Below are 27,447 nucleotides of genomic sequence, written 5' to 3'. Positions count from 1 at the left end.
CTTTTCCTTGTTGATGTCTCAGGAAGGGTAGACATACAAGAACACACACACACACACACACACACTCAAACACACACACACAGACACGCACACACACACACACACACACACAAACTAAACTCCTGCACAATCACACACAGCAGTATGTCATACAAGAGCATTATCAGTCTTGGTTTGAAACAGAAGCCACAGTGCAGTACAGTTGGCCCAAAGATCACCTATTCCTAAAAGAGAAGTGAAAACTTTGTTTGTTCAGTTTTTGGCCTGGAGGTTGCTCACACGAGACAAAGTACAAATGGCTTGTTTGTTTGGAGCAGCTCTTTTTTTGGCTTGACGTAACCTCCTCATCACTCTTGATTTTAAATTTCAAAAGAATGTTGGCCGGATCCTCCCGATCACACACAACCTTTTACACGCCAGAATGACAACATGAAAGATGTTCCAAAACCGCTCCAAAAGCGAGCCAACACTAACTACATTCTGCATGTTTGATGAGTCAGCATGTAATTACAGAGCATCATCATACGGCAGCAGTGCTCACATGTCAAGGCTCTATATATTTTAGTCCTAAATGCAGGGATACTGTATGTCACATCGCACAACATTGTTGCCCTACACCAGTGTTTTTCAACCACTGTGCCGTGGCACACTAGTGTGCCGTGAGATACAGTCTGGTGTGCCGTGGGAGATTATCTAATTTCACCAATTTGGGTTCAAAATATTTATTGCAAACCAGTAATTATAGTCTGCAAATGATGTGTTGTTGTTGAGTGTCGGTGCTGTCTAGAGCTCGGCAGAGTAACCGTGTAATACTCTTCCATATCAGTAGGTGGCAGCAGGCTAATTGCTTTGTATGTCGGAAATAGCAGAAGGCAGCGTGCAGGTAAAAAAGTGTCAAATGCGTAAACCAAAAATAAACAAAAGGTGAGTGCCCCTAAGAAAAGGCATTGAAGCTTAGGGAAGGCTATGCAGAACAAAACTAAAACTGAACTGGCTACAATGTAAACAAAAACAGAATGCTGGACGACAGCAAAGACTTACTGTGGAGCAAAGACGGCGTCCACAATGTACATCCGAACATGACATGACAATCAACAATGTCCCCACAAAGAAGGATAAAAACAACTGAAATATTCTTGATTGCTAAAACAAAGTAGATGTGGGAAATATCGCTCAAAGGAAGACATGAAACTGCTACAGGAAAATACCAAAAAAAGAGAAAAAGCCACCAAAATAGGAGTGCAAGACAAGAAGTAAAACACTACACACAGGAAAACAGCAAAAAAGTCCAAATAAGTCAGGGTGTGATGTGACAGGTGGTGACAGTACACCTACTTTGAGACAAGAGCTATATTGATGCATGCTTGGTTATGCTTTAAAGTAATATCCAACAATTGCGACAACTACTTTTTATTGTCAATATCGGCTACTTAGTTTCATTTTATAATGATTTCTACTGGTGGTGTGCCTCCAGATATTTTCAACGCAAAAAATGTGCCTTGGCTCAGAAAAGGTTGAAAAACACTGCCCTACACAATGTTTTCCATAGGAACTCATGTTAGTAATGTCAACTCATCAAACTGTCACCATCATCAAATTATTATGGAATGTCAAAAATAACTCATTTATTTTTGACAAATAGGGAGTAATTATGATAATTTATGTACAAACTGTGATTACTCTGATTAAAAATGTTAATCATTTGACAGCACTAAAATTATTATAATAACTTGCAGAGGAATTTTAAGCAATGTTTGATACAGCAACAAAAGTAAACATGCTTGCTTTGAACAGGAAGGCAGAGCGACACTGTAACCTAGTGGCGTTTAAGAGGTATTTTTGTAATATTACTTACAAGTATTATTGCAGCAATAAAATTTAAATACTATTTATAAGTAAGCAAACGTAGTCTGACACTCTTTTACACTATATTGTCCACCTTCACATAGCAGAAGCAGCCCTAAGGTCCAACACCGCAAAACTAACCTCAACAGCAAAACAGCTCTTCCTCATTATGCTCCAATCAGAGTCCCGGCGAGCGAGTTGCATTCATGATCCCCCGGAATTCTAAGCATCAACATATACCACAACTTAAAGTCATTTTTTGTGTGCATTCATTCATGTTCTGTAATGTTGCAATTTGTTGTGGATTGTATTTCTCTTTATTGAGTTTATTACTTGTTATAATTTTATTTATCTTGTTGAAGTAATTAAAGGAGTTGTTTGCACTAATTTTTCAATGCGTTTTAAGCATTATATCCCGCCTTTTAGCACGTAAACCTGCCCGTATGTAGCTAATGATACTGATTTAGCATAGTTTAGCTACTAACACTAGCCATAATTTCATGTATATTGTATCAGATTCATAACTGCTTTGGTATACGTGCACAAGCTCCCTGTGGGTATATGTCTAAGAATTCATCCAGGTCATTGTCATCTCAGGGCATTCAATCGATCACAACTGGACTGTTTGGTTAGTCTTAGAAGACGTTTCGCCTCTCATCCGAGTAGGCTTCATCAGTTCGTGCTTATAGACTTAGATTGGTCAGATCTAGTCTGTGTGAACTAGACAGCAGTGAGTGACAGGCATGAATGTCAGACTAATTCTTGGACAAAAAATATTTTTTTATTCAATATAATGAGTAATTGTAAAAATAGAGACACTTTAAATATACAGTATATATATATATATATATATATATATATATATATATATATATATATATATATATATATATATATATATATATATATATATATATATATATATATATATATATGCCTTGACTCTCATATGAATTTGAAGTGCCATCCCATTCCTAACTCATAGGGTTCAATATGATGTGGGTCCACCTTTTGCAGCTATTACAGCTTCAACTCTTCTGGGAAGGCTGTCCACAAGGTTGCGCAGTGTGTTTATAGGAATTTTCGACCATTCTTCCAAATGCGCATTGGTGAGGTCACACACTGATGTTAGCGAGAAGGCCTGGTTCTCACTCTCCGTTTTAATTCATCCCAAAGGTGTTCTATCGAGTTCAGGTCAGGACTCTGTGCAGACCAGTCAAGTTCATCCACACCAGACTCTGTCATCCATGTCTTTATGGACCTTGCTTTGAGCACTGGTGCACAGTTATGTTGGAAGAGGAAGGGGCCCGCTCCAAACTGTTCCCACAAGGTTGGGAGCATGGAATTGTCCAAAATCTTTTGGTATCTTGGAGCATTCAAAGTTCCTTTCACTGGAACTAAGGGGCCAAGCCCAACTCCTGAAAAACAACCCCACACCATAATTCCTCCTCCACCAAATTTCACACTCGGCACAATGCAGTCCAAAATGTATCGTTCTCCTGGCAACCTCCAAACCCAGACTGGTCCATCAGATTGCCAGATCAAAAAGCGTGACTCATCACTCCAGAGAACGCATCTCCACTGCTCTAAAGTCCAGTGGGGACGTGCTTTACACCACTACATGCCACACTTTGCATTGGACTTGGAGATGTTTGGCTTAGACACAGCTGCGTGGCCATGGAAACCCATTCCATGAAGCTCTCTGCGTACTGTACGTGGGCTAATTGGAAGGTCACATGAAGTCTGGAGCTCTGTAGCAACTGACTGTGCAGAAAGTCGGCGACCTCTTTGCACTATGCGCTTCAGCATGCCCCGACCCCTCTCTGTCAGTTTAGGTGGCCTACCACTTTGTGGCTGACTCGCTGTTGTTCCCAAACTCTTCCATTTTCTTATAATAAAGCCGATAGTTGAATTTGGAATATTTAGGAACGACAAAATTTCACGACTGGATTTGTTGCACAGGTGGCATCCAGTTCCACGCTGGAAATCACTGAGCTCCTGAGAGCAGCCCATTCTTTCACAAATATTTGTAGAAACAGTCTCCGTGCCTAACTGCTTGATTTTATACACCCAAGTGATTAGGACACCTGATTCTGATCATTTGGATGAGTGGCCAAATACTTTTGGCAATATAGTGTATATGTGTTCAGTTAAACTACTAATAGTAACATGGGTTTGCCAGTAGTGTTCTTGTTATATGTTTTGGTTTTTAAAAAAAGCAACTTCAAACAAGTTGTAAACAGCCACTTTAAATTAGACATTGTTACTTAACAAAAAAAAAATTATATATTGGTTTATGTTTTTTATAGTTGTCATAACACTTTTCCTCTTTGCCCTTACTTGCCAGGACTCTAGCAAAACTCAGAATAAATTATAAATAATATGTGGTCATGTGCAATTTATTAAAATCAAGGGTGTTAGCTACATGATACTACAAAATAGAATTGTTGCACTGGTCAGAATGGTTTATGCATTTTAAGTTTTAGTCCTGGGCTAGTGTGTTTGTGTGTGTGTGTGTGTGGGGGGACTAGAAATTGTAAAAGTTATTATGCAACGAGAGAGAACGAGAGAGAGAGAGAGAGAGAGAGAGAGAGAGAGAGAGAGAGAGAGAGAGAGAGAGAGAGAGAGAGAGAGAGAGAGAGAGAGAGAGAGAGAGATGATGATGATTACAACACAAAAGCTCCTTTGTGTGACTTGACGATGATGTAGTGCAATAGCACAGTCACACCTTCCTACACGCATTTGTCCTCTTCTGTAAAATAAGTGTGTGTGCATATCGTAGGTCGGAGATCAACAACCTGTGGATCTTCAGTTTCTTTGTTGTGGTTCCCTTCAAAGGACTGGGAGAAACATGTTTTTTTTTTTTTTAAATACTATCATTTCTGACTGTGAGGCCGTGAACGTATTCTGACTGGTTATGGTTAAATTTATTTCAAACATGCATACAATTACAATATGGTACATCACTGTGGAGGGGGGCGTGGCCTGCAGCAAAGCGGGGTGTGCCAGGACCGGCCTCGAAGTCAGCGACAGGTGCGTAGATGGCCCACCTGGGCCTTGTTATCTAATCACCTGTCACTCTGTATAAGCAGCAACCGGGAGGAGAGACGTTGTTGGAGCTGCAGGGAGAGCGAGTGCGAGTCTGACAGAGAGACACAAGACAATTGCTGGAAAGCAACCCATGGACATTGAGACAATAAAACTATATATTATAACCATGAAACAGACTCACATGGCAATAGATAATCAATAAAGTTATCAGGAAAAATTGTTGTTTATACATTTTCATTCACATAATGAGATGAACAAGATTTCATTTTTTTATTAAGGTTCTAGATGTTTATCAAATTTCTTCTTCCTTGTACTTTGTAAAAACTTTGAGTTTGAACAGTTTCTTGAACTTAGATCGTATTAGCACAATATTTGACTTATTTGCTTAATCTAGTTCATAAGGTTATATTTCTACATTTTTATTGGAAATAATTGTTGTACATTTATTTGATCGGTTTGCAAATGCACCAAATCATTAAATTTTAATATTTTTGATTCAATAAAGTTTGAATGTTCTCGATAGCTAGCTTAATGTATTATTTTAACTGACCTTCTTTGGAACAAGGTTAGTAAATGAAGCATTTTTTTGTATTTTTTTCCTCATGTTTCTACACAATAACTCAGATATGATAACACTAGCGAGCAGGACAGAATATGGAGTGATTTTTGGTCCAGAACATATTTAGTTTTTTTCATTATTGACATATTTCTTGACTCGTGATACTTATTTTGTATATTTTTTATTTGTTAATTTTATCATCCATTAAATTACACTCACAAATTAAATAGATTTTACTCTGTCAATGTCAATTTAATCTATTTGTTTTTGTGTTTGAATTTCTAATTTACTGTTACAAAACAGCATAATTTTACTTTTACTGAGATTAAAAAATAGCTAGTTTTTGTCAAACCATCTTTTTAATTTGTTGATTTCTTCTGTTATTATTTGTATTAACGTATGTGTGTTCTCTCCTGAACAAAACACAGTCGTGTCATCTGCAAATAATACTAACTTTAAGTCCTTTGTAACTTTATAAATGTTGTTTGGAGATTGAACAATTTTGGTCCCAGTATTGATCCCTGGGGTACGCCACAAAATATTTTTAGCACTATAGATGTGTGTTTGCCTAGATTGCTGTTGATTAAGTATACCTAGTTCAAGACCGTTGTAATTCGTTAAGACATTGTGATTAATTGTGTCAAATGTATTTGTTAAGTCCATGAACACTGCAGCTGCACACTGTTTATATTTAATAGCATTGGTAATTTCCCTTATTTTGATTTGACTGGTGATTGGATGAACGTGAGGAAAGCAAGAAAAAAGTAGGAGGAGTCGGTTTGTGGATGTGTTTGTGCAGTGAGAGACGCTTGCCCGAGAAATTATATGCAAACATGAATAAAATATGAATAGAAATGTAGAGAAAACAATAAAATGTCAATAAGATGCAGTAAAAATATATCTACAGTATGTTTGTGTCTTGTCAATATTAATTATGGGCTATATAAAGTGCTATATAAATCTAATCCATTATTATATTGTGCAATCATAACAGAAATGTAAATGTGCAAAGGATGTAACATACCATTTGTAAACAGGTAGTACTGTATCTCTATAACAGGTTTATATATACAGTATACAGTAACTTACATGCATCTATGCAGCGATGCTGCACAAAAGAACCCCCAATTCAACAATGAATTAGTTTATTTCACTCCATGTTCTTGAGTTATTCATAAAGACTTGGGGTGTGCTGGTAAATTCCAATTTATTCTTCTAAATTCTTTCAGCTGACAGTACCAGTTGGCAGACTGCATGTACCACACGTGTTCAGTGTGTTTACAGTAGAGAGTGTGTGTAATAACAACACAACCACTCACACACACACACATGCCTAAAAGCTGCCCTTATTTGCTGAGAGCCTGAATCGCCGTATTCCCCGGTAGTGCTCACCCAATTAGCAAAGACTATCACAACACTGCTGGAAATTATTTATAGACATCAGGACATATTGGGACCCATTACCTCCCTGCTTGGCACTCAGCATTAAGGGTTGGAATTGGGAGTTAAATCACCAAAAATGATTCCCTGGCGCGGCCACCGCTGCTGCCCACTGCTCCCCTCACCTCCCAGGGGGTGATCAAGGATGATGGGTCAAATGCAGAGAATCATTTTGCCACACCTAGTGTGTGTGTGACAATCATTGGTACTTTAACTTTAATTTATCAGGGAAATGCCAGATTTTAAATAATTTCACCGAGAGTTGTGCAACAGGTTTGCAGAACAATAATAGTGTTTTCCCTAATTGATAAATGATCCCCCGTGATATGTTTAGGGACTCATTACTTCCTGTGGTTTACATAAACATATTATCAGAGCCAATGGATCATACTTAAACCATTAGTGCAAGCTTGGAAGGTGTTAAATGTACACTGACTGGCTACAGCTTTGTACCCACTTGTCAGTGTATATTATGGCAGGGGTGTCCAAAGTGGTCATATAAATACTACACTAATACAATATTATTTAACGAATACATTAATAGAGCACATAGGTGTAAAGTAACAAAAAAAAATTGAAATGTTGACGCTAAAAACTAGTGAGATGAATCATTTTTGGTGATTTAACCCTCAATTCCAACCCTTGATGCTGAGTGCCAAGCAGGGAGGTAATGGGTTTCATTTTTATAGTCTTTGGTATGATTCGGCCGGGGTTTGAACTCACAACCTACCGATCTCAGGGCGGACACTCTTAGCCTAGGTTAATAAGTAATGCGCAAGCAATAAAATGACTGGCTATTAAACTGAGTCACTTCGCAATATAAAACAAGTGTATGTATCATTTTATCGTGGGCTATTTGGAGACACTACATACTGTACAGTAAAGATGAATATAAATAAGGTTTCACATTCAATGCAGAATAACGCCATAATTTGTTTCACCCTGTGATTTAATATTGTTTCTTTTTATATTGTTTATTGATTCCCCAAGAGCAGCAACTTGACTTGAAATTAAAAAAAATTAAATTTTTTATTTAACAGACACATTAGGTATATTTGCACAAAGTATTGGTATCAGATCGGTATCGCCAGAATTGTACTCGGTATCGGATAAAACCAGATATATCGCACATCACTAATCAACATTGAAATTTCACATGTGTGCATTAATAAAAAATAAAAAACGATCACAGCCCACACACACCACCGTTCTCATGTGCACTCCTTTGCAGTGGCCGTGCGAAAACAAATTTCACATATTTTTAGTTCCGGGCACCCCATGTGGTTTGGATTTCATAAAATGTTATGAGTTAGACTCATTAAACACTTAATCAAAGCAACACAATATGAATCAAATCTTCTTAAAATCTAATTAATCAATTTATTCCATTAGTCACTGCAGGCCTAAATGCTATTAAGATTTTATTATTCACACACATTTGTGGTATTGGCTTTTCAGCATCCATCCGCACATCACATTTAGGACAAGTTTGGTTGGATTTGAACACGGTTAAAAATTACCTTAAAACTTTAAGTAAAGTTAAAATCCCAATGATAGTCACACACACTATGTGTGGTGAAATTATCCTCTGCATTTGACCCATCCCCTTGTTCACCCCCTGGGAGGTGAGGGGAGCTGTGAGCAGCAGCGGTGGCCGCGTTCGGGAATCATTTTGTGATTAACAACCCAAACGAAAAATATTACGGCACAAACCAGCACAGACGGCAGTGGTTTCTTAATATTTGCAATGGGGGAAGCGGGCGGCAACTTCACACAGGTGGTCATGTGAGCAGGCTGTGCATACAGCATTGAATTCTCTTTAGTATTAATTGCGACCACAGTTTGGGGGCCATATTGGTTGTTGCATTAAAGTGCAGGATTGCACACAGTAAGCGGCATGAGTGACTGAAGAGGCCCTTGCATGCCTGTGGGAGTGTGTGGCGTACTTCATGGTTTACGCCTATAAAATTATTTCCCTTACGCGGAGGAAAAACGACGGGCAGCAGCACTGGCACAAGAGTTGGCATACACTTAAGTAAATAAATATTGGAGTACATATTTAAGTAGAAGAATCACTGAAGCTAATCCTGGTAATCACGTGACAGACGTCAATCATGCAACAAATAATACATGTCTGAGTCATAAAATTGCAGTTTATTGCAAGCATTCAAATAACAAAAATATACCCCGTTGTATTTTTGTGGCCTTTAGCACCCCCATGTGTTCAAACCAGGCAATGCTTTGACTGTAGTGGAAAACACTCACATGTGATTTTGTGATTAACAACCCAAACGAAAAATATTACGGCACAAACCAGCACATCCAAATCCATCAATTTTCTACCGCTTGTCCCTTTCGAGGTCGTGGGGGGTGCTGGTGCCTATCTCAGCTGCATTCGGGCGGAAGGCGGGGTACACCCTGGACAAGTCGCCACCTCATCACAGGGCCAACACAGATAGACAGACAACATTCACACTCACATTTACACACTCGGGACAATTTAGTGTTGCCAATCAACCTATCCCCAGGTGCATGTTTTGGAGGTGGGAGGAAGCCGGAGTACCCGGAGGGAACCCACGCAGTCACGGGGAGAACATGCAAACTCCACACAGAAAGATCCTGAGGCCGGGATTGAACTCACGACTACTCAGGACCTTCGTATTGTGAGGCAGACGCACTAACCCCTCTTCCACCGTGCTGCCCTCACATGACTTACATCCATCTATTTTCTACCGCTTGTCCCTTTCGAGGTCGCGAAGGGTGCTGGAGCCTATCTCAGCTGCATTCGGGCGGAAGGCGGGGTACACCCTGGACAAGTCGCCACCTCATCACAGGGCCAACACAGATAGACAAACATTCACACTCACATTCACACACTAGGGACAATTTTTTGTGTTGCCAATCAACCTATCCCCACTTATTATTTATCATTATCATCTTGCAGATAATTATAAAATATGTTAAACACAGCACCCAAATAATTAGCTATTTACTGAAATCTACTTGATTTTTCATTCATACACAAATGTCATCTTACAAGTTTTTATTTTTTTGGATGTGCAGAATGTGGATGTCTGGACTACTAAACTCTTGGTCTTGTTTGCTCAAAGGGATTTCTTCCCAATGGAAACTTTGTTGCAGCAACTATAGGACAAAAATAAAAGGACCACAGTGACCAATAGGACCAAGGGAAAAATATACATTTTTACATTCATGTATTCAGCGATGCAAAACATAGTTACTCTTTTTCTCACCTCAAAAAACTGCCTTTCCACTTTTGGGTTGATGCCCTCAGTGCGTTGCTCGTAGCAACAGATGATGCAGGTCTCTGGTCCAGCAAGCAGTTTCAAGGTCTCTGTCAATGGAGCAATCGACTGTGCAGAAATTTAAGTTATTGATGACGGATTGTGGATATAGTGAAACTAGGGGAAATGTCAGTCTAAATGAAACCCTACCTGCTCGTAATAAATGCAATCTGCCAGAAGGACATAGTCAGGAAACGGCAGGAAATCAGATACATCTTCACCCCTGGAAAACAAATCTCTAACTAACACATGTGGACAGAATATACAATGTGTTGTACATGCAGTGCAGATATAAACCCTATAAACCAGTGGTGCCCAAACGTTTGCCTCCAAAAGTGAAAATGTGCCAATAGTTCGTGGGCCAAACAGCACCACCAGTGAGGAATTTAGCCTCATACCGCCATATTTAAATAAAAGTTGTGTGCGTAATTCAGTTAACATGCAACTCTGCATCTTTTATGTGCATTTTTGACCTCAGAAGATTCAAAACGGTCATTTTCTGCAGTTTTTCGCCAATTCCAGGTGTTGTTCCGTAATCAGTTCTTCCTAGATATTTTATCTGATCGCTTTCAAACTTTACCCGGACAGATTAGACATATGGAGGATGCTAAATTTCGAAGTGTTTAGGTTTACATTATAGCACGTGGGCAAAGTATGGCAACCAAGATTATTATTTTCCCTAGAGCGTCAGAAATCACAACTTTACTGTAGAGCAGGGGTCTCAAATTCAAACAAACTAGTTACCCTGTGTAGGTGCCAGCTAAGGTCACTTATATTATGTGTGGTGTACTCTCTTGTGTTGACTGATTGGCTTGTCATTTGGTGATTGGTGGGGTTGTGAGTCACGTGGAGTGTGGTACGTCAGCAGTAGTAATATCAGCTGTTGAGGAAGTGAGAGGGTGACAGGGGATGTCATACTTTGCTGACCGTATCTAGACCACTTTGATATAACACATTTAATTTGATAGAGCATATTCAGTTTGATAAAATGTATTAATAGACGCGTTAAGTTTGGGAAGTTATTTTCACTATTGTTTAAAGCAAAATAAATATTTAAAATGCAACAACATTGAAGGGATCCTTTTTGGACATGGCAGGCCGTCTGGCGGGTACAAATGTTTACACTGTTCAGCCTCTCGGCGACTATACGTGCTTTTTTTTGTTGATAGTCCCCTAACATCCTGTAAAAAAAATCTATATATTTTACAATTTTAAAAAATGGTAGCTCAGTCAAAATAATTTAAACATTATATTTATAGTGGGTTTTACACCAAATTACTGTAAATTGGAAAAACGGTACCACTGTTGTTTTTATGTTAAATTCTGGTGATTGAGCTGACAGTTTTTTTTACCGTAAAATCTATGGCCATTTTTTACAGTGCCATCCATCCATCCATTTTCTATCGCTTGTCCCTTTCAGGGTCGCGGGGGGCGCTAGAGCCTATCTCAGCTGCATGCGGGCGGTAGGCGGGGTAAACCCAGGACAAGTCGCCACCTCATCACAGGGCCAACACAGACAGACAACATTCACACTCGTATTACTATGTAATGAAAAACAGTACCACTGTTGTTTTTACCACAAACATCTGGCGACCGAGCTGCTACTGTACAATCTACAGTCCTTGTTTTTACAGTGCATTACTGTAAATGGAAAAACTGTACCACTGATGATTTTGCGGTAAATATCTGGTGACTGCGCTGCCAAGTTTTTACAGTAAAACCTACTGACTTTTTTCAGTGTAGCCTTGCGAACATGCCATCAATGACTGTGCAGCTTGACACTAAAAGAACACCTCCAGGCAACTACAACCCTACACTAACACCCTCCGCCCACCACATCCCACCTCCCCGGATTGTAAATAATCAAATGTAAATAATCAAATGTATATACCGTATTTTTCGGAGTATAAGCCGCTCCGGAGTATAAGTCGCACTGGCCGAAAATGCATAATAAAGAAGGAAAAAAACATATATAAGTCGCACTGGAGTATAAGTCGCATTTTTTGGGGAAATGTATTTGATAAAACCCAACACCAAGAATAGACATTTGAAAAGCAATTTAAAATAAATAAAGAATAGTGAACAACAGGCTGAATAAGTGTACCTTATATGACGCATAAATAACCAACTGAGAACGTGCCTGGTATGTTAACGTAACATATTATGGTAAGAGTCATTCAAATAACTATAACATATAGAACATGCTATACGTTTACCAAACAATCTGTCACTCCTAATTGCTAAATCCGATGAAATCTTATACGTCCAGTCTCTTACGTGAATGAGCTAAATAATATTATTTGATATTTTACGGTAATGTGTTAATAATTTCACACATAAGTCGCTCCTGAGTATAAGTCACACCGGCCAAACTATGGAAAAAACTGAGACTTAAAGTCCGAAAAATACGGTACTTGTTCTTATGCTTTCTGAGCTCACTATGTTCACTGCTCGCTGTACACATCCTACCAAGTCAGACCTACACTGTTTCAATGTCCATTTCTCAGATTATATTATTGTTGATGACTGAAGTGCTGATATCAACCAAACCTAACCCCCCCCAACGCCCTGTATAGCTCGGTTGGTAGAGTGGCCGTGCCAGAAACTTGAGGGTTCCAGGTTCGATCCCCGCTACTGCCATCCTAGTCACTGTCGTTATGTCCTTGGGCAAGACACTTTACCCACCTGCTCCCAGTGCCACCCACACTGGTTTAAATGTAACTTAGATATTTGGTTTCACTATGTAAAAGCGCTTTGAGTCACTAGAGAAAAGCGCTTTATAAATATAATTCACTTCACTTCACTTCACTTCACTTCAGATCCCACCCCTCGAATTGTAAATAGTGTAAATAATTCAATGTATATACTCTGATGACGATTAACTTGTGTGATGATATATATTTATACCATGAATTGATTAACGTGGACCCTGACTTAAACAAGTTGAAAAACTTATTTGGGTGTTACCATTTAGTGGTCAATTGTACGAAATATGTAATGTACTGTGCAATCTACTAATAAAAGTCTCAATCAATCAATCAAACAGGGGCCAGTATGAATATGTATTAAATTTGGTAGCCACCATTTGGCGGGCCAAACGAAATAACACGGCGGGTCAAATTTGGCCTGCGGGCCCCACTTTGGGGGCACAGACAAACTCTACCATATTAAATATAAATATATTAGTACAAACCATTTTAGTACCTTGGCAGTGATGGATCCATTATGGATGAGTGTGTGGTTGTCTTGGATGTTGATGTTCAGGAGGCTCTGTAGATCCTCCAAGTCTGTCACACTAACATGAGCGCTATAGTAATCAATTCAGAAAAACACGAAATATGTGTAAGGTTGGTAAACAAATACACAAAAGTAAAGCGTATAATTGTACTATCTTATTAACTCACCCGAGTGTTGCTGCCATCAATCCCACCACCCCAGTGCCTGCTCCTAACTCCACCACTCTTCGACCAGCCCACAAGTTGACTCCTAAAGATGGATCGTGAAATAGTTTCGTCTCTAAATACTTAGCAAGAACAATGGCGGCATCCCAAACCACGCAACCAACGTCCCCCATATGACACTGATTAACCTTCAAGACGGAGCCGTCGTGTTTCTCAATTTCTCTCACAAAATAGTTGTTGTGGTCTCCATACGCCGCCATGTTAGTCCAGCCGGCGAGAAAATGGAAGTTGGTGTTTGGTATTTTCAAAATAAGAGTGCGACGCGTTAAATGGGACAGAATGTGTGTGTTTTTGCCGTGTCATCATGTTTGCTATAACGTGGCGTGTTCTGTTTTTGTTGTTGTTTTTTGGGCGAGGGGTGTAAGGGGATTAATTAGAGGATATTATGTAGATAAACTCACAAAAGTCTCTAATATCTTTTCAATTTCATATTTGAGGGGCATGCGCAGATGCGAGCGCCAGATGTCAATTTCTTTAATGGCGGCTGTTAGCTTTTTAGCTAACAACAGTCTCCGTTGTACGTGTCTTTAATTGCATATTAACGTTTGAGAATCTAATTATGTGCAGCTGAACCAATAACCTGGGAAATATATATCATATACTGAGAAAATTTGACATTTACAATGTTTCGTAGCAGCACAGAAGAGATAGCAACTAGTGACACTTCAGAACATGAACAGACTTGTGAAGTTACTCCAGTTGACACAATTGCGTTGAATGAAACCACTTCTTTCAACCCAGTATCAGCTTCAAGCTCGGATGGAGGCAGTACTCGTTCGAGCAGTGGTCCATCACGACCTCGCCCAGCACCAGGTAATTTTAGTGATCCCTCGGTTTTTGGTATTAACCCGTTTCAAAGGGTCTGTAGAAAACTGACTTGTTTTTCCCATAGGACATACTGTAAATTAATTTAATCTGTTCCAGACACCCACACATGTTAACACAAAACCCGTTTTATAGTGAATATTTATAGTTTTACGTGCGTAAAGCACACTGGCCGGCCCTGCGTTTCCCACCTAGGCCTTTAGTGATGTCCGACTTCAATGATTACCTCTCAAAATACCATCATTGATGTCTCCACATGACCATTGCTGGGGAAATACTTTACAGCAGGGGTCACCAACCTTTTTGACACCAAGAGCTACTTCTTGGGTACTGATTAATGCGAAGGGCTACCAGTTTGATACACACTTAATTAAATTGCCAGAAATAGCCTATTTGCTCAATTTACCTTTAACTCTATGTTATTATTAATTATTAATGATATTTATCTTTGTGGAAACACTGATCATCTTAATGATTTCTCACAATAAATATATATAGAAACAGATAAATATCAATATTCAACACTTTATTTTTATATTTTCTCTAAGTGCACATTTTTCAAATTGAACATTTTCAAATTATCACTTCTAAGACAGTCTTGTGAAATCACAATATCTCATTTTAACTAGCTAGCCACTAATATTTTTTAACAAATCATGAATTACTTTGCACCATGTTTGTACAAATAATAACCCATGTAAAATACAAAAGTCAACTCTCAAATTTTTAAATAAATCATGTCACACTTTGAACTGGACACCAAATCTGTTATCTGTTTCTTTGTCAGTTAGTGAAGACCAAGTCTTTAAAATATTTTCTTGGATTTTCAAATTCTATTTGAGTTTTGTCTCTCTTAGAATTCAAAATCTCGAGCAAAGCGAGACCAGCTTGCTAGTAAATAAATAACATTTAAAAAATAGAGGCAGCTCACTGGTAAGTGCTGCTATTTGAGCTATTTTTAGAACAGGCCAGCGGGCTCCTCATCTGGTCCTTACGGGCGACCTGGTGCCCGCGGGCACCGCGTTGGTGACCCCTGCTATACAGGAACAGATTTACACCCTACTTAGTATTGAATCACATTAACAGTGTACAAAACGGGGTTATTTTCTGGCGCATTTAAAAATAAATTAAAACGCATCAGCAGTTAAAACATATACCGTACATTTCTCTGCTTGGCTTATGCAACTTCCGGTCAATAAAGTTTGATTCAAAATGATTCATTTAAGTGGACCCCGACTTAAACAAGTTGATTTAGTGGTCAATTGTACGGAATAGGTAATGTACTGTGCAATCTACTAATAAAAGTTTCTATCAATCAATCAATCAATCAAAGTACACACGTCTCAAAGATATATTAACTGCCCTGACCACATGATGGCGACAAATACACATGTAACTATGTTAATTTAATGACAAGCATGACACTTTAACAACAAGAGTTTACAACTTTTAGTTGTAACAGAACAGCTGTCAACAACTTGTGATCTGATTGGCTATGGCAACTGTCTCTCAACTGTATGTGTTCTCTAATTCAGTGTTTTTCAACCTTTTTTGAGCCAAGGCGCATTTTTTTCATTGAAAAAATGCGGAGGCACACCACCAGCAGAAATCATTTAAAAAATGAAACTCAGTTGACAGTAAAAAGTCGTTGTCGCAATTGTTGGATATGACTTTAAACCATAACCAAGCATGCATCACTATAGTGCTTGTCTCAAAGTAGGTGTACTGTCACCACCTGTCACATCACGCCCTGACTTATTTTGAGTTTTTTGCTGTTTTCCTGTGTGTAGTGTTTTAGTTCTTGTCTTGCGCTCCTATTTTGGTGGCTTTTTCTGTTTTTTTGGTATTTTCCTGTAGCAGTTTCATGTCTTCCTTTGAGCGATATTTTCCCCATCTACTTTGTTTTAGCAATCAAGAACATTTCAGTTGTTTTTATCCTTCTTCGTGGGGACATTGTGGATTGTCATGTCATGTTCGGATGTACATTGCGGACGCCGTCTTTGCTCCACAGTAAGTCTTTGCTGTCGTCCAGCATTCTGTTTTTGTTTACTTTGTAGCCAGTTAAGTTTTAGTTTTGTTCTGCATAGCCTTCCCTAAGCTTCAATGCCTTTTTTTAGGGGCACTCACCTTTTGTTTATTTGTGGTTTAAGTATTAGACACCTTTTTACCTGCACACTGCATCCCGCTGTTTCCGACATCTACAAAGCAATTAGCTACCGGCTGCCACCTACTGATATGGAAGAGTATTACACGGTTACTCTGCCGAACTCTAGACAGCACCGACACTCAAGAACAACACATAATTTGCAGACTATAATTACTGGTTTGCAAAAACTATTTTTAACCCAAATAGGTGAAATTAGATCATCTCCCACGGCACACCAGACTGTATCTCATGGCACACTAGAGTGCCGCGGCACAGTGGTTGAAAAACACTGCTCTAATTCATCCGCTAACAGTCCCGATGAGTATCCAATTACAGGACGGGTAAATGTCACGTTCAACGGGAGGCCATCTAGAAGGCCTTACTGACAATAACTCGTGATCTGATTGGCTATCGTAACTTTCTATCACTCTATGTCCTCGTTCACTGACAGTCCAAGGACACCTGCATTGTTGATTCTGAAGGCGTCTGGCAGATTTCGTACAGCATGGCAACATAAGGTAGCTGAATTCTGATTGGATACAAACTAAAACTAAAAACAACAGCACTGGAACGAGCATAATATGACATGAAGAGAATATGAATAATTTTAGATATTAAGGGAAAGTAAATGAAAAAAATAATTGTATCTTTAATTATGATCATGATTTCTGGTTATGTTAGGCCAGCAGAGAAGGCCTTGCTGGCCCTGACGGCACACCACTGATAAAGCAATACAAAAATGCATATTAATGACAAATGAGGTGGGCGAGACAACTTTGCTCTCTAAAAGACTACTAAGGACAGGGTCACATTACCCTTGTAGCAGTCAGTATGTGTCCATGCACTAAATTAGTCCGATTTCTCAAATTGTTGGCTCTAAATAAGCCTCCTACTGTCACGTCGGGGTCGCATTATTTTGAGGTGGTATTTTCCCCAAGATGCAGAAAGACGTCTGGAAGCAGTGTGCAGGTAAGACGGTTGATTTATTAAAATAACAGGGCAAAGGATGTGAAAAAAGTAAAACGTGCGGATGGCACAAGAAGCTATGGCAAAGCTTAGCAATAGACTAGCCAACAACGGAGCAAGAAACTAGTCATTCTAAACTCATATATCCAAATAAACACCAAGCGTAAATGTTGCGTGTTGCGAACAACACTGTCAGGCAGAGTATGGTGCGAGGCAGGAATAAATAACTCTGATGAGTGACTGAGAGCAGGTGAGCGTCCTGACCACTAATCAGAGGCAGGTGAAAGAAATCAGCACCCATGGCAACTAAAAACACAAACAAGGGTGCTGAAACAGAATTAACCCACAACTAAGGAAATATCAAACTAAACAAAAACACCTACAGCTTGTGATGGTCAGATGAAGCCTCATTAGGCATTGAACCACTTGAGCCATGGGTTCGAGAATTTGTCACAAGACTCCACCTGCTGGTCAAAAGTATAATTACAAACAACTGCATGTTAACCACATAATGTGTGATGCATGGAAATGTTGCGTCTATTATGGCTCTTGGAAATGACAAGGAATCAGAATAAATGTTTGACAAAATGGTTTTGCCAGGTAAACTAACAAAGTATAATAAAATGTGTTTTATGTGTTATATACTGTATGTAGTGTATATGTGTTTGTATTTTGCCAACATTAACAATCATATGATAGGACAGATTGTATATTGTTTTTCTGTCACCTTAAGCAAATGGCATAAGGAGGAAGATGACAATAACTTGGACAAAGATGTACAGAACAGAGGAGATTAGTTCATTTTTAGTTTTGGTTTTAGGCAATTACTTTTTTTTTCTTTTTTTTTTTGACAAAACCTCTCCACCATCCAGCTATTGATTTCTGGTAGCTGGTTAAAATAATAAATACAGAATGTGTTACTGTAATAAATGTAATGTTTACAGTGATAAACACATTTGAGAACTGACGTTGCCGAGAATCGAACAAAAAATTAGATTTTATCCGCGGGTCGGGTCGGGTCGGGTGGTTGAAATAAACATTTTTTTTATTTTAAATAGATTCAGGCGGGTGGCAGTTAAACCAATTCGGAAATATATATACATAGTTAAATGTTGTTACCCACATACGAAAAACGAGCAGGCACCTGCTGCATATGCCACAACAGAAGAAAAAAAAGAAAAAGAGATGGACACTTTTACGGAGCGGAGAAGGGACGCCTCGCCGGGGTCCGGGACCGAGGCCCCTTCCCCCGAGAGGGCCCCACCGGGAGCCGTAGCTGAGGCGGTCCGCGAGAAGGGCCCGACGCACGTCCAGGGTCACCACCGCGCCCACCACACCGACACCCCGCCTCGTCCGCCTTCGCCGCGGCCGGCGTCACGCGCAGCAGGAAAGCAGCTTACCTGCCCGCCACCCCCGTGGCCGGGGGCTCGTAACAGGGGTCACTTCGCGCGCTCCGCCCGCGCAGCTTACCTGCCCGCCACCCCCATTGCCGGGGGCGCGTAACAGGGGTCACTCTGCGCGCAGTGCGCTCACGAAAGGGGTGGGGCTCACCCTGGTTGATATAGACAGCAGCTGGACGGTGGCCATGGAAGTCGGAACCCGCTAAGGAGTGTGTAACAACCCACCTGCCGAATCAACTAGCCCTGAAAATGGATGGCGCTGGAGCGTCGGGCTCATACGCGGCCGTCGCCGGCAGCGAGACGCGCTTGGAGGTGCGCTCAGCGCGGCTCCCATATGATTGCGCACTGGTGTGCGTCTGGGTCGTGACAGCGTGGCACGCGAATGTCTGCACTGCATTGGATCAGTCTCCTTTCTTTAACAGGCAAAAGCTTTATAACCTCACTAATGCCTTGCATCGTCTATATTAGATATATAACAACGGGCGGGTGCGGGCGGATGTGGTTCTGATCAAATGTTACATCGGGTGGATGGCGGATGGTTGACGACTTTCTGATGCGGTTGCGGATGAAATAATTGCCTATCCGCGCATCTCTAATATATATATATATATATATATATATATATATATATATATATATATATTCAATCTATCCTTCAAAAGCCCACATTTTTAATGAAGCTTGGGCAGTTTATGAGTTGTCGAATCTCCCGGCATATCTGAACCGCGTCCCGAAGCGGTCACATGGTACAACTTGGCAACGTGGCACGTCATCATTTCTGGCTCCTCCTCTAAATGAAGCAAACCTCGATACGCGCTTTGTGAAAACGATCTCTCCATTACTCGACACACGCTTCGAAGCCTCTGCACATTTGGTCCAATCACTACCTACAGCCCATTGAAACACCTTAATCCGATCATGTTCGGTTTTTGAAAAGTCGGACTAACACACCTGGATTATGCGATTAGAAACCAGGTCTGTCGAAGGGGTGTGTGCGCCTCGAGAGGACCCTTTGTATTGAGCATGCGCCAGTCTCATCATGCGATACAACCCGGTAGCAGATACCAATGGTATCTGTAATGAAGATTATACTTTTCCTTTGCTTTACAAATTAAAGGAACATACATCCATAAACGTGGATGCATATCCATCCATCCATCCATTTTCTACCGCTTATTCCCTTTGGGGTCGCGGGGGGCGCTGGAGCCTATCTCAGCTACAATCGGGCGGAAAGTGCAATATATTTATCTGTACAGTAATCTATTTATTTATTTATAAATAAAGTTGATTTGATTTGATTTGATATCTGCACCTTATTGCTTTTTTATCATGCACTACCTTGAGCTAATGCAACGAAATTTAATTATTATCTGTACTGTAAAGTTCAAATTTTAATGACAATAAAAAGGAAGTCTAACTCTAACATAACATTTTGAAGTGCATCGATGGTAGAAAAAAAGAAATGGAGTTTTATTTAAGAAGGTAGCTAAGGAAATGTAAAATGACGGCTTAATTTGGACTCCCGAACGAAATAGGAATGAGATGAAAGATAATGAAGCAGATATATTAAAGGCGAATATTAAAGCGTACACAAACCCTTTTCGCGCTGCATTTGTGCAAGACAAATATTTAATTTTCCGCACAAATGGCAAGATAGTCAAGAACAATAGCAACCTTCCTCTGGATATCAGTCGGGACTCACACAACCTTTTTCTTTGAATTTGAAACTCCTTCCATCAATCCACAGAGCCTTATGGTGGAACTTCGAGACATTCAAAAGATTTGTTTCCGTGATTTTCGTCTGAAAGTTATTTCGAAAAAACTCTTCTGCCAGTCTTTCTTTGCATCAGACCTGCATCCGCCCTGATACATTCTTGGTAGTAGCGTCATGTTCGTAGCGGAATCCAAGATCATTACTTGATGCTGTCTGCTATTTAGCATCAACATAGCCATTACAGACGTAATATTTGTAATCTGTGCCAATATTACAGTGGAAATCACAAGTTGTAAGGATCCGCAGATGCGTAGTGTGATGTCATAGGTCAACCGGAAAAGGAATTAATTTAACCGCGCTAAAATTAAATATGCGCCCTCCTGTGTATGGGAGGCACATGGCGTATGAACAATAGTCACATTACAGAGTGTGCATGGACACTTGGACTTTACACATAGCTGTGAAAATACACAAAAAAATATATTTGAGAAATCAGACCAATTTAAAAATCATAGAGTACAAACAATGTTTATTCTATTAGCTAACTTCCTTTATCTGAATAGCCATTTGTGATTCATAGCATGAAATAAGAAATATCTTGCAGTCATGTTGTTTATGTTTCAAAATAATTCAACTATTACATGTCAAAATATAAAGAGTAGAAATAATGAACAAAATGTCAGCGACTGTCTTGTTCTAAAACACCAATGAAAATGAAATTTAGCATTTAGACAGGCTATACTGTAGCAAAAGTCATCTCTCTCAGCTTCCGTCTGCTCCAATGTTTCAGACTCTTTTTGTGCTGGCTTTGTTAAGCAGCGGTTCATCCTCCGTATAGTCAGGTTAAGAAAGATAAGGTTGTGAATTCTCGAAATTAGTCGACTTTGTTGTCTATTACCAGAGTTGGGTAGTAACGCGCTACATTTGCTCCGTTACATCTACTTGAGTAACTTTTGGGATAAATTGTACTTCTTAGAGTAGTTTTAATGCAACATACTTTAACTTTTACTTGAGTATATTTATAGAGAAGAAACGCTACTTTTACTCCGCTCCATTTATCTACATTCAGCTCGCTACTCGCTACTGATTTTTATCGATCTGTTAATGCACGCTTTGTTTGTTTTGGTTTGTCAGACAGACCTTCAAAGTAGAATCTATCGCATGCCTGCGTTTCACCAATCAAATACAGTCACTGGTGACGTTTGACTCTGTTTCACCAATCAAATGCAGTCACTGGTGACGTTTGACTCCGTTTCACCAATCAAACAGAGCCAGGCGGTCACATGATTAACTGCACATAAAGTTTCAGCGGCAACAAGCTTAGGGACGGCGTGGCGCAGAGGGAGAGTGGCCGTGCGCAACCCGAGGGTCCCTGGTTCAATCCCCACCTAGTACCAACCTCGTCATGTCCGTTGTGTCCTGAGCAAGACACTTCACCCTTGCTCCTGATGGCTGCTGGTTAGCGCCTTGCATGGCAGCTCCCGCCATCAGTGTGTGAATGTGTGTGTGAATAGGTAAATGTGGAAGTAGTGTCAAAGCGCTTTGAGTACCTTGAAGGTAGAAAAGCGCTATACAAGTACAACCCATTTATCATTTATTTATAAGCTTACATGAACTCAACGTCAAATTTGAGGAAGCACATTGCGGTAAGTAACGTTAGTAGATATTTTGGCTGTCACCGTAGGCTGATGTTAGCTTCCCTGCTATGAATCACTGTCAAATGTACATCGTGTGGGGACATTTATTAACGCACTGCAGCCTCATAGAGAGACAGACAAAGACACACACGCATGCATAGAAACACCAATCAGAAGTGCACAGTGTGTTCCCAATGCATCCCACACCTATCAGTTTATGGTTTGCGTAAAGGCTAACTTGTTATTTTCCTTTATAATCTCTGCTTACTGAGCCTATGGTGCTGTTAAGTAATTGTGGCTCAATTTGCCTTCATTTTTTTTATGTTTATGTATTATTATTTAATATATATTATTGTTTTAGTTGTTTAAGAGATATTCCTGGCTCTGAATTTGCTCATTGCTATTTTTATGTTTTTGTGCATTATTTGTTGCCGTCATCATTAAACGAACAGGTTACTCATCAGTTACTCAGTACTTGAGTAGTTTTTTCACGACATACTTTTTACTTTTACTGAAGTAAATATTAGGGTGACTACTCCTTAGTTTTACTTGAGTAATAAATCTCTAAAGTAACAGTACTCTTACTTGAGTACAATTTCTGGCTACTCTACCCACCTCTGTCTATTACTGAGTCTGCCATGATTACAACGCACTAGTGTTTGTTTCCGGAAGTAGGAACACACATTTGTTGCCAGAAGTCGGAAGTGTGCTGCTTTGGAAACGGGAATAAATGCGCAGAGGAAACAAGTTCTGGCAGTGCTCAAACTGACCAAAACACGGTATATATTGTGCATATTATGTATTTTTATGAATGTGTCTCTTACTGCATTATATGTATACTTGCAATGTGCATACAAAACGTTGATGGAGCGTTTTTAAGTTGTTTTAGAGCAGTCCTTCTCAAATAGTGGGTTGTGCCCCCCTGGGGGCGCGGTGTAATGCCGGGGAGAGGTGCGTGTGACATCTGGGAACATATGATGAAGCATATGTAGCACTTGACTTCACTGTAAACACGGTGGGAGACGAGGAACGACCGGTGTGTTGTTTCCTTTATGGTTAATAAGCTTACAATGTTATGCAGAGGTATAGTATAACAACCTCGATACGCGCTTCGTGGAAACGCTCTCTCCATTACTCGACACACGCCTCGAAGCCTCTGCACATTTGGTCCAATCACTACCTACAGCCCATTGAAACACCTTAATCCGATCGTGTTCTGTTTTTGAAAAGTCGGACTAACACACCTGGATTATGCGATTAGAAACCAGGTCTGTCGAAGGGGTGTGTGCGGCTCGAGAGGACCCTTCGTATTGAGCATGCGTCACTCTCATCATGCGAGATACAACCCGGTAGCAGATACCATTTACTAAAAATGTAGAAACAATTGTAATGAAGATGATACTTTTCATTTACTTTACAAATTAAAAGAACATACATCCATAAACGTGGATGCATATGCAAAAGTGCAATATATTTATCTATACAGTAATCTATTTATTTATATCTGCACCTTATTGCTTTTTTATCCTTCACTACCCTGAGCTAATGCAACAAAATTTGAATGACTTCAAAAAGGAAGTCTAAGTCTAAGTCGCAAAATATTTTCTTCTTCTTGGGGGGGAGGCGTAACAGAAAATATTTGAGAAACACTGTTTTAAGAGGGCTTTGAAGGCTACAATAGTGACTCCCAATAGCCGCACCGCACCCCCCCAAAATACATGTGTGTTCTCTTCTCTTATAATGATTGTAAACAATAGGCTCTTTTCTAAAAAAAAAAAAAGTGCAGTTCCCCATTAAAAGACATCCTCTTCTCCTTTTTTGACAAAGGTCAGTTCTCCAACAGTGTCCAGTTAGTAAGCAACAATCCACCCCACCTTGTCTCTACATCAGACAGCTCCTCCCTCCACAGCCGCGGAGGAATGCCAAAACTCAGGAGGGCCCCAGGTTCAGCAGTGGCCGCACAAACTGCACGGACACCACATTGTGATTACACTGGTACTAAAGCGCCTAAAGTTAAGCAGCTGCATCCCATTGTCTCACTTGAATTTGCCTTTTAGCCCCAACCAGTTGCCCCTCTTCAACCACAACGTCTGCTGCATCAGTGATTGTGGCAGTGGTTGAAGGGCGCGGCATGGCCAGGGGAGAGATTGGAATGGCCAGTCTTAACTTGAACTGTCCAGAGCTTGTACTGTCTCAGTTTTCAGACACTGGAACCTATGCAAAGGTAGCCTAAACAATGACAAATATCATATTAACTGTAAAAAAAATGATGCTATACTGTACACTTATTCAGGTTATAACCATGGTGCATATCTTGTTGCCAATGGAGATACTGATGCCAGACACTGCTAGTGAAAAGGGAAAAGGGACAAAGCTGTTCAACCTTATCACAGAGAACTTCCAGGTACTAATGCGAAACATATCATTCAAAAAACTGTCAATATACTGTCATTAATGCACATATTTACATTTTGTTTGTCAGGGTGTTGCTTTTACTGCAATCCAAAGAAAATATTTTAATGAGAAAAAAGGGATGGAGTACATCCAACAGCTGTGTGCTCCAGAATTTAGCACAGTCGTCATGGAAGTTCAAGCCAAGTATGCCATTGAAGACAATAATGTGTGAAAGAAAAGAAAACAGTTTTTTATTACAAAATGGGCATTTTGTGCAGATATTATTGCCTAGCAGCTGCAGCTGCTTTGCTGAAATACTTGGAGTTTATTCAGAACTCTGTGTACGCTGCCAAGTCGCTTAAAGTGAGCTTTAAAGGAAGCCAACAGACGGCCATGATCGACTCTATATCAGCCAGAAACATGGAGCTGGTGGTCAATAATAAAGACCACAGGTAAGAAAGCAAGTGGTGAAACGTCATCTCAGGTGTAACCCTTGCACTGTTTCAGCTATATATTTACTGTGTGTGCATGTGTGTGTGTGTGTGTGTGTGTGTGTGTGTGTGTGTGTGTGTGTGTGTGTGTGTGTGTGTGTGTGTGTGTGTGTGTGTGTGTGTGTGTGTGTGTGCGCGTGTGTGCACAGAAGCGACCATACTCTATTAGGCGTGCTTAACCACACGAAAACTCCGGGGGGAGCCAGAAGGTTACGCTCTAATATTCTGGAGCCTTTGGTGGATGTGGACACCATCAACACACGCTTGGACGCCATTCAGGAGATGCTGCAAAATGAAGAGTTTTTCTTCGGTTTGAAGAATGGTATGGAACTAACACATGTTTTCACCCTGACTTTGGTGCGTACCAACATGATTTAAATATTCTTCCTTTGCCTTCCCTAAGCTGTAGCTCCTTTCCTTGATATTGACCAGCTGCTCTCTGTTTTGGTCCAGGTCCCAAAACAAGAAACGGTATGTGTAGTTATTTTCTTTGTTATATAATAATAATGATAAATTATTACACGGCGGCGTGGCTCAGTTGATTGTCAGAGTTTGTAGGTGACGAACCCCAAGATGCAGAGAAGGTGGAAGGCATTGTACGAGAAAACATGATTTAATTATACACTAAGGCAAAACAACAAACGAAAGGGTAACAAAAGGCGCGCACAAGGCGAAGAACAAACTTGGCTATGAACTAAAATAGCACAGAGGCTAACTGTGGACAAGAAACCAAAAACACTTACTGTGACACGAAGGAACTAGGACATGAGCAGAGTGAAACCAAAAGTAGACAGAGCTACAACGACAAGTATTAAGAACAACGACACGACAGGTAGGAACGACAATGATCCAGCAATGACTGGAGGAGAAGGCAGGTTTAAATAGTAGCTGGCTGATTGACACCAGGTGTGGCCAGGTGCCAATCAGCCACAGCTGAGGGGAAGCAGCACTCAGGGAGACACTCAGGAAATGAAGACAAAATAAAAGCGCTGACAGGAAACTAAGACAAACACAGAGAAAAAACTAAAACAGTCAAACTGTCAGGGACAAGCCTGACATTGATAAAGCGGCCGAGTCAGCAACTTAAGGGTTACAGTTTCGATTCCAGCTAGCCCCATCCTAGTCACTGCCGTTGAGTCCTTGGATAAGATTATGTACCCCCCCCTGCTCCCAGTGCCACCCACACTGGTTTAAATGTAGACAATGGGTTTCACTATGTAAAGTGTTTTGACTCTCTAAAGAAAAAGCGCTATTTAAATATAATTCACTTCACTACACTTTGTGTATTTGTATGACTAACATAAAACATACCTTTAATTACATAAGTATTGTGTATTAGGGAAGGCTAATTTATGCCTTTTGTAACATTAACACAAAAATACACAAAAAGCAGTTTCCTTTGTAGGGAAGATCAAAATTAATTTGTAACCACACAATTATTATCATGATCAAATGTATTTATAATAAAATACAATTTTATTTATACAGCACTTTTCATACACAGGCAAGTTGCAAAATAAAGTGCCTACTCAGTGGCCTAGTGGTTAGAGTGTCCGCCCTGAGATCGGTAGGTTGTGAGTTCAAACCTCGGCCGAGTCATACCAAAGACTATAAAAATGGGACCCATTACCTCCCTGCTTGGCACTCAGCATCAAGGGTTGGAATTGGGGGTTAAATCACCAAAAAATATTCCTGGGCGTGGCCACCGCTGCTGCCCACTGCTCCCCTCACCTCCGAGGGGATGGGTCAAACACAAAGGACAAATTTCACCACACCTAGTGTGTGTGACAATCATTGGTACTTTAACTTTACATCAAAAAAAGAAAAAACACACATACACTCACGCAGACAGAGCACTATTGACAATAACAATACATGGGATGGCACTGAGAGTTCAGAAAAAATGCAACCTTTGAGACGCTCACACTGGAAAATAACTAACAATTATATAATATAAAATATATCTACAAAATAAAAATAAAAATAATGAATTAGCATATTTTCCGGACTATAAGTGGTTACTTTTTTCTTAAGCTTTAAACCCTGCGGTTTATACATAGGTGCGGCTAATCTATGGATTTTTTTTGTGAACGGCTAAATAATGTAATGGATTAAGCAAATAAATCAAACAATGTCATAAAATTATCCATTTTTAGAAACATTTCAAACTCAAAGGGTTTACAAAGTACAAGGAAGAATAATCCTGATAAACA

The 27,447-nt window shown here is 39.9% G+C and overlaps 2 protein-coding genes across 2 annotated transcripts in view; one reads left to right on the top strand and one right to left on the bottom strand.

Annotated features, from left to right (window-relative positions):
- Positions 1-9,227: 9,227 nt before the first annotated feature.
- On the bottom strand, positions 9,228-13,905 carry vcpkmt (valosin containing protein lysine (K) methyltransferase). The gene is made up of 5 exons (XM_061968815.2): positions 13,605-13,905; positions 13,394-13,507; positions 10,351-10,423; positions 10,150-10,269; positions 9,228-10,039 (listed from the first exon to the last, which is right to left on the bottom strand). Exons 1-5 carry the CDS (start codon positions 13,859-13,861, stop codon positions 9,929-9,931), a joined length of 675 nt encoding a protein of 224 aa, XP_061824799.1. The 5' UTR covers positions 13,862-13,905; the 3' UTR covers positions 9,228-9,928.
- Positions 13,906-14,093: 188 nt separating this feature from the next.
- Positions 14,094-27,447, top strand: part of msh4 (mutS homolog 4) — a 34,331-nt gene continuing 20,977 nt past the window's right edge. The window contains exons 1-8 of the mRNA XM_061968814.2: positions 14,094-14,474; positions 24,177-24,344; positions 24,407-24,573; positions 24,643-24,753; positions 24,832-24,947; positions 25,022-25,195; positions 25,384-25,556; positions 25,638-25,705. Coding sequence (XP_061824798.2) covers positions 14,285-14,474; positions 24,177-24,344; positions 24,407-24,573; positions 24,643-24,753; positions 24,832-24,947; positions 25,022-25,195; positions 25,384-25,556; positions 25,638-25,705 — 1,167 coding nt within the window. The 5' untranslated portion in view covers positions 14,094-14,284. The remainder of the gene's footprint in view (positions 14,475-24,176; positions 24,345-24,406; positions 24,574-24,642; positions 24,754-24,831; positions 24,948-25,021; positions 25,196-25,383; positions 25,557-25,637; positions 25,706-27,447) is intronic.

The sequence above is a fragment of the Nerophis lumbriciformis genome, linkage group LG08, assembly GCF_033978685.3.
Source record: "Nerophis lumbriciformis linkage group LG08, RoL_Nlum_v2.1, whole genome shotgun sequence".
NCBI lineage: Eukaryota > Metazoa > Chordata > Actinopteri > Syngnathiformes > Syngnathidae > Nerophis > Nerophis lumbriciformis.
Note: the sequence above shows the minus strand (reverse complement) of the source record. Positions and strands in the feature narration are given on the sequence as shown.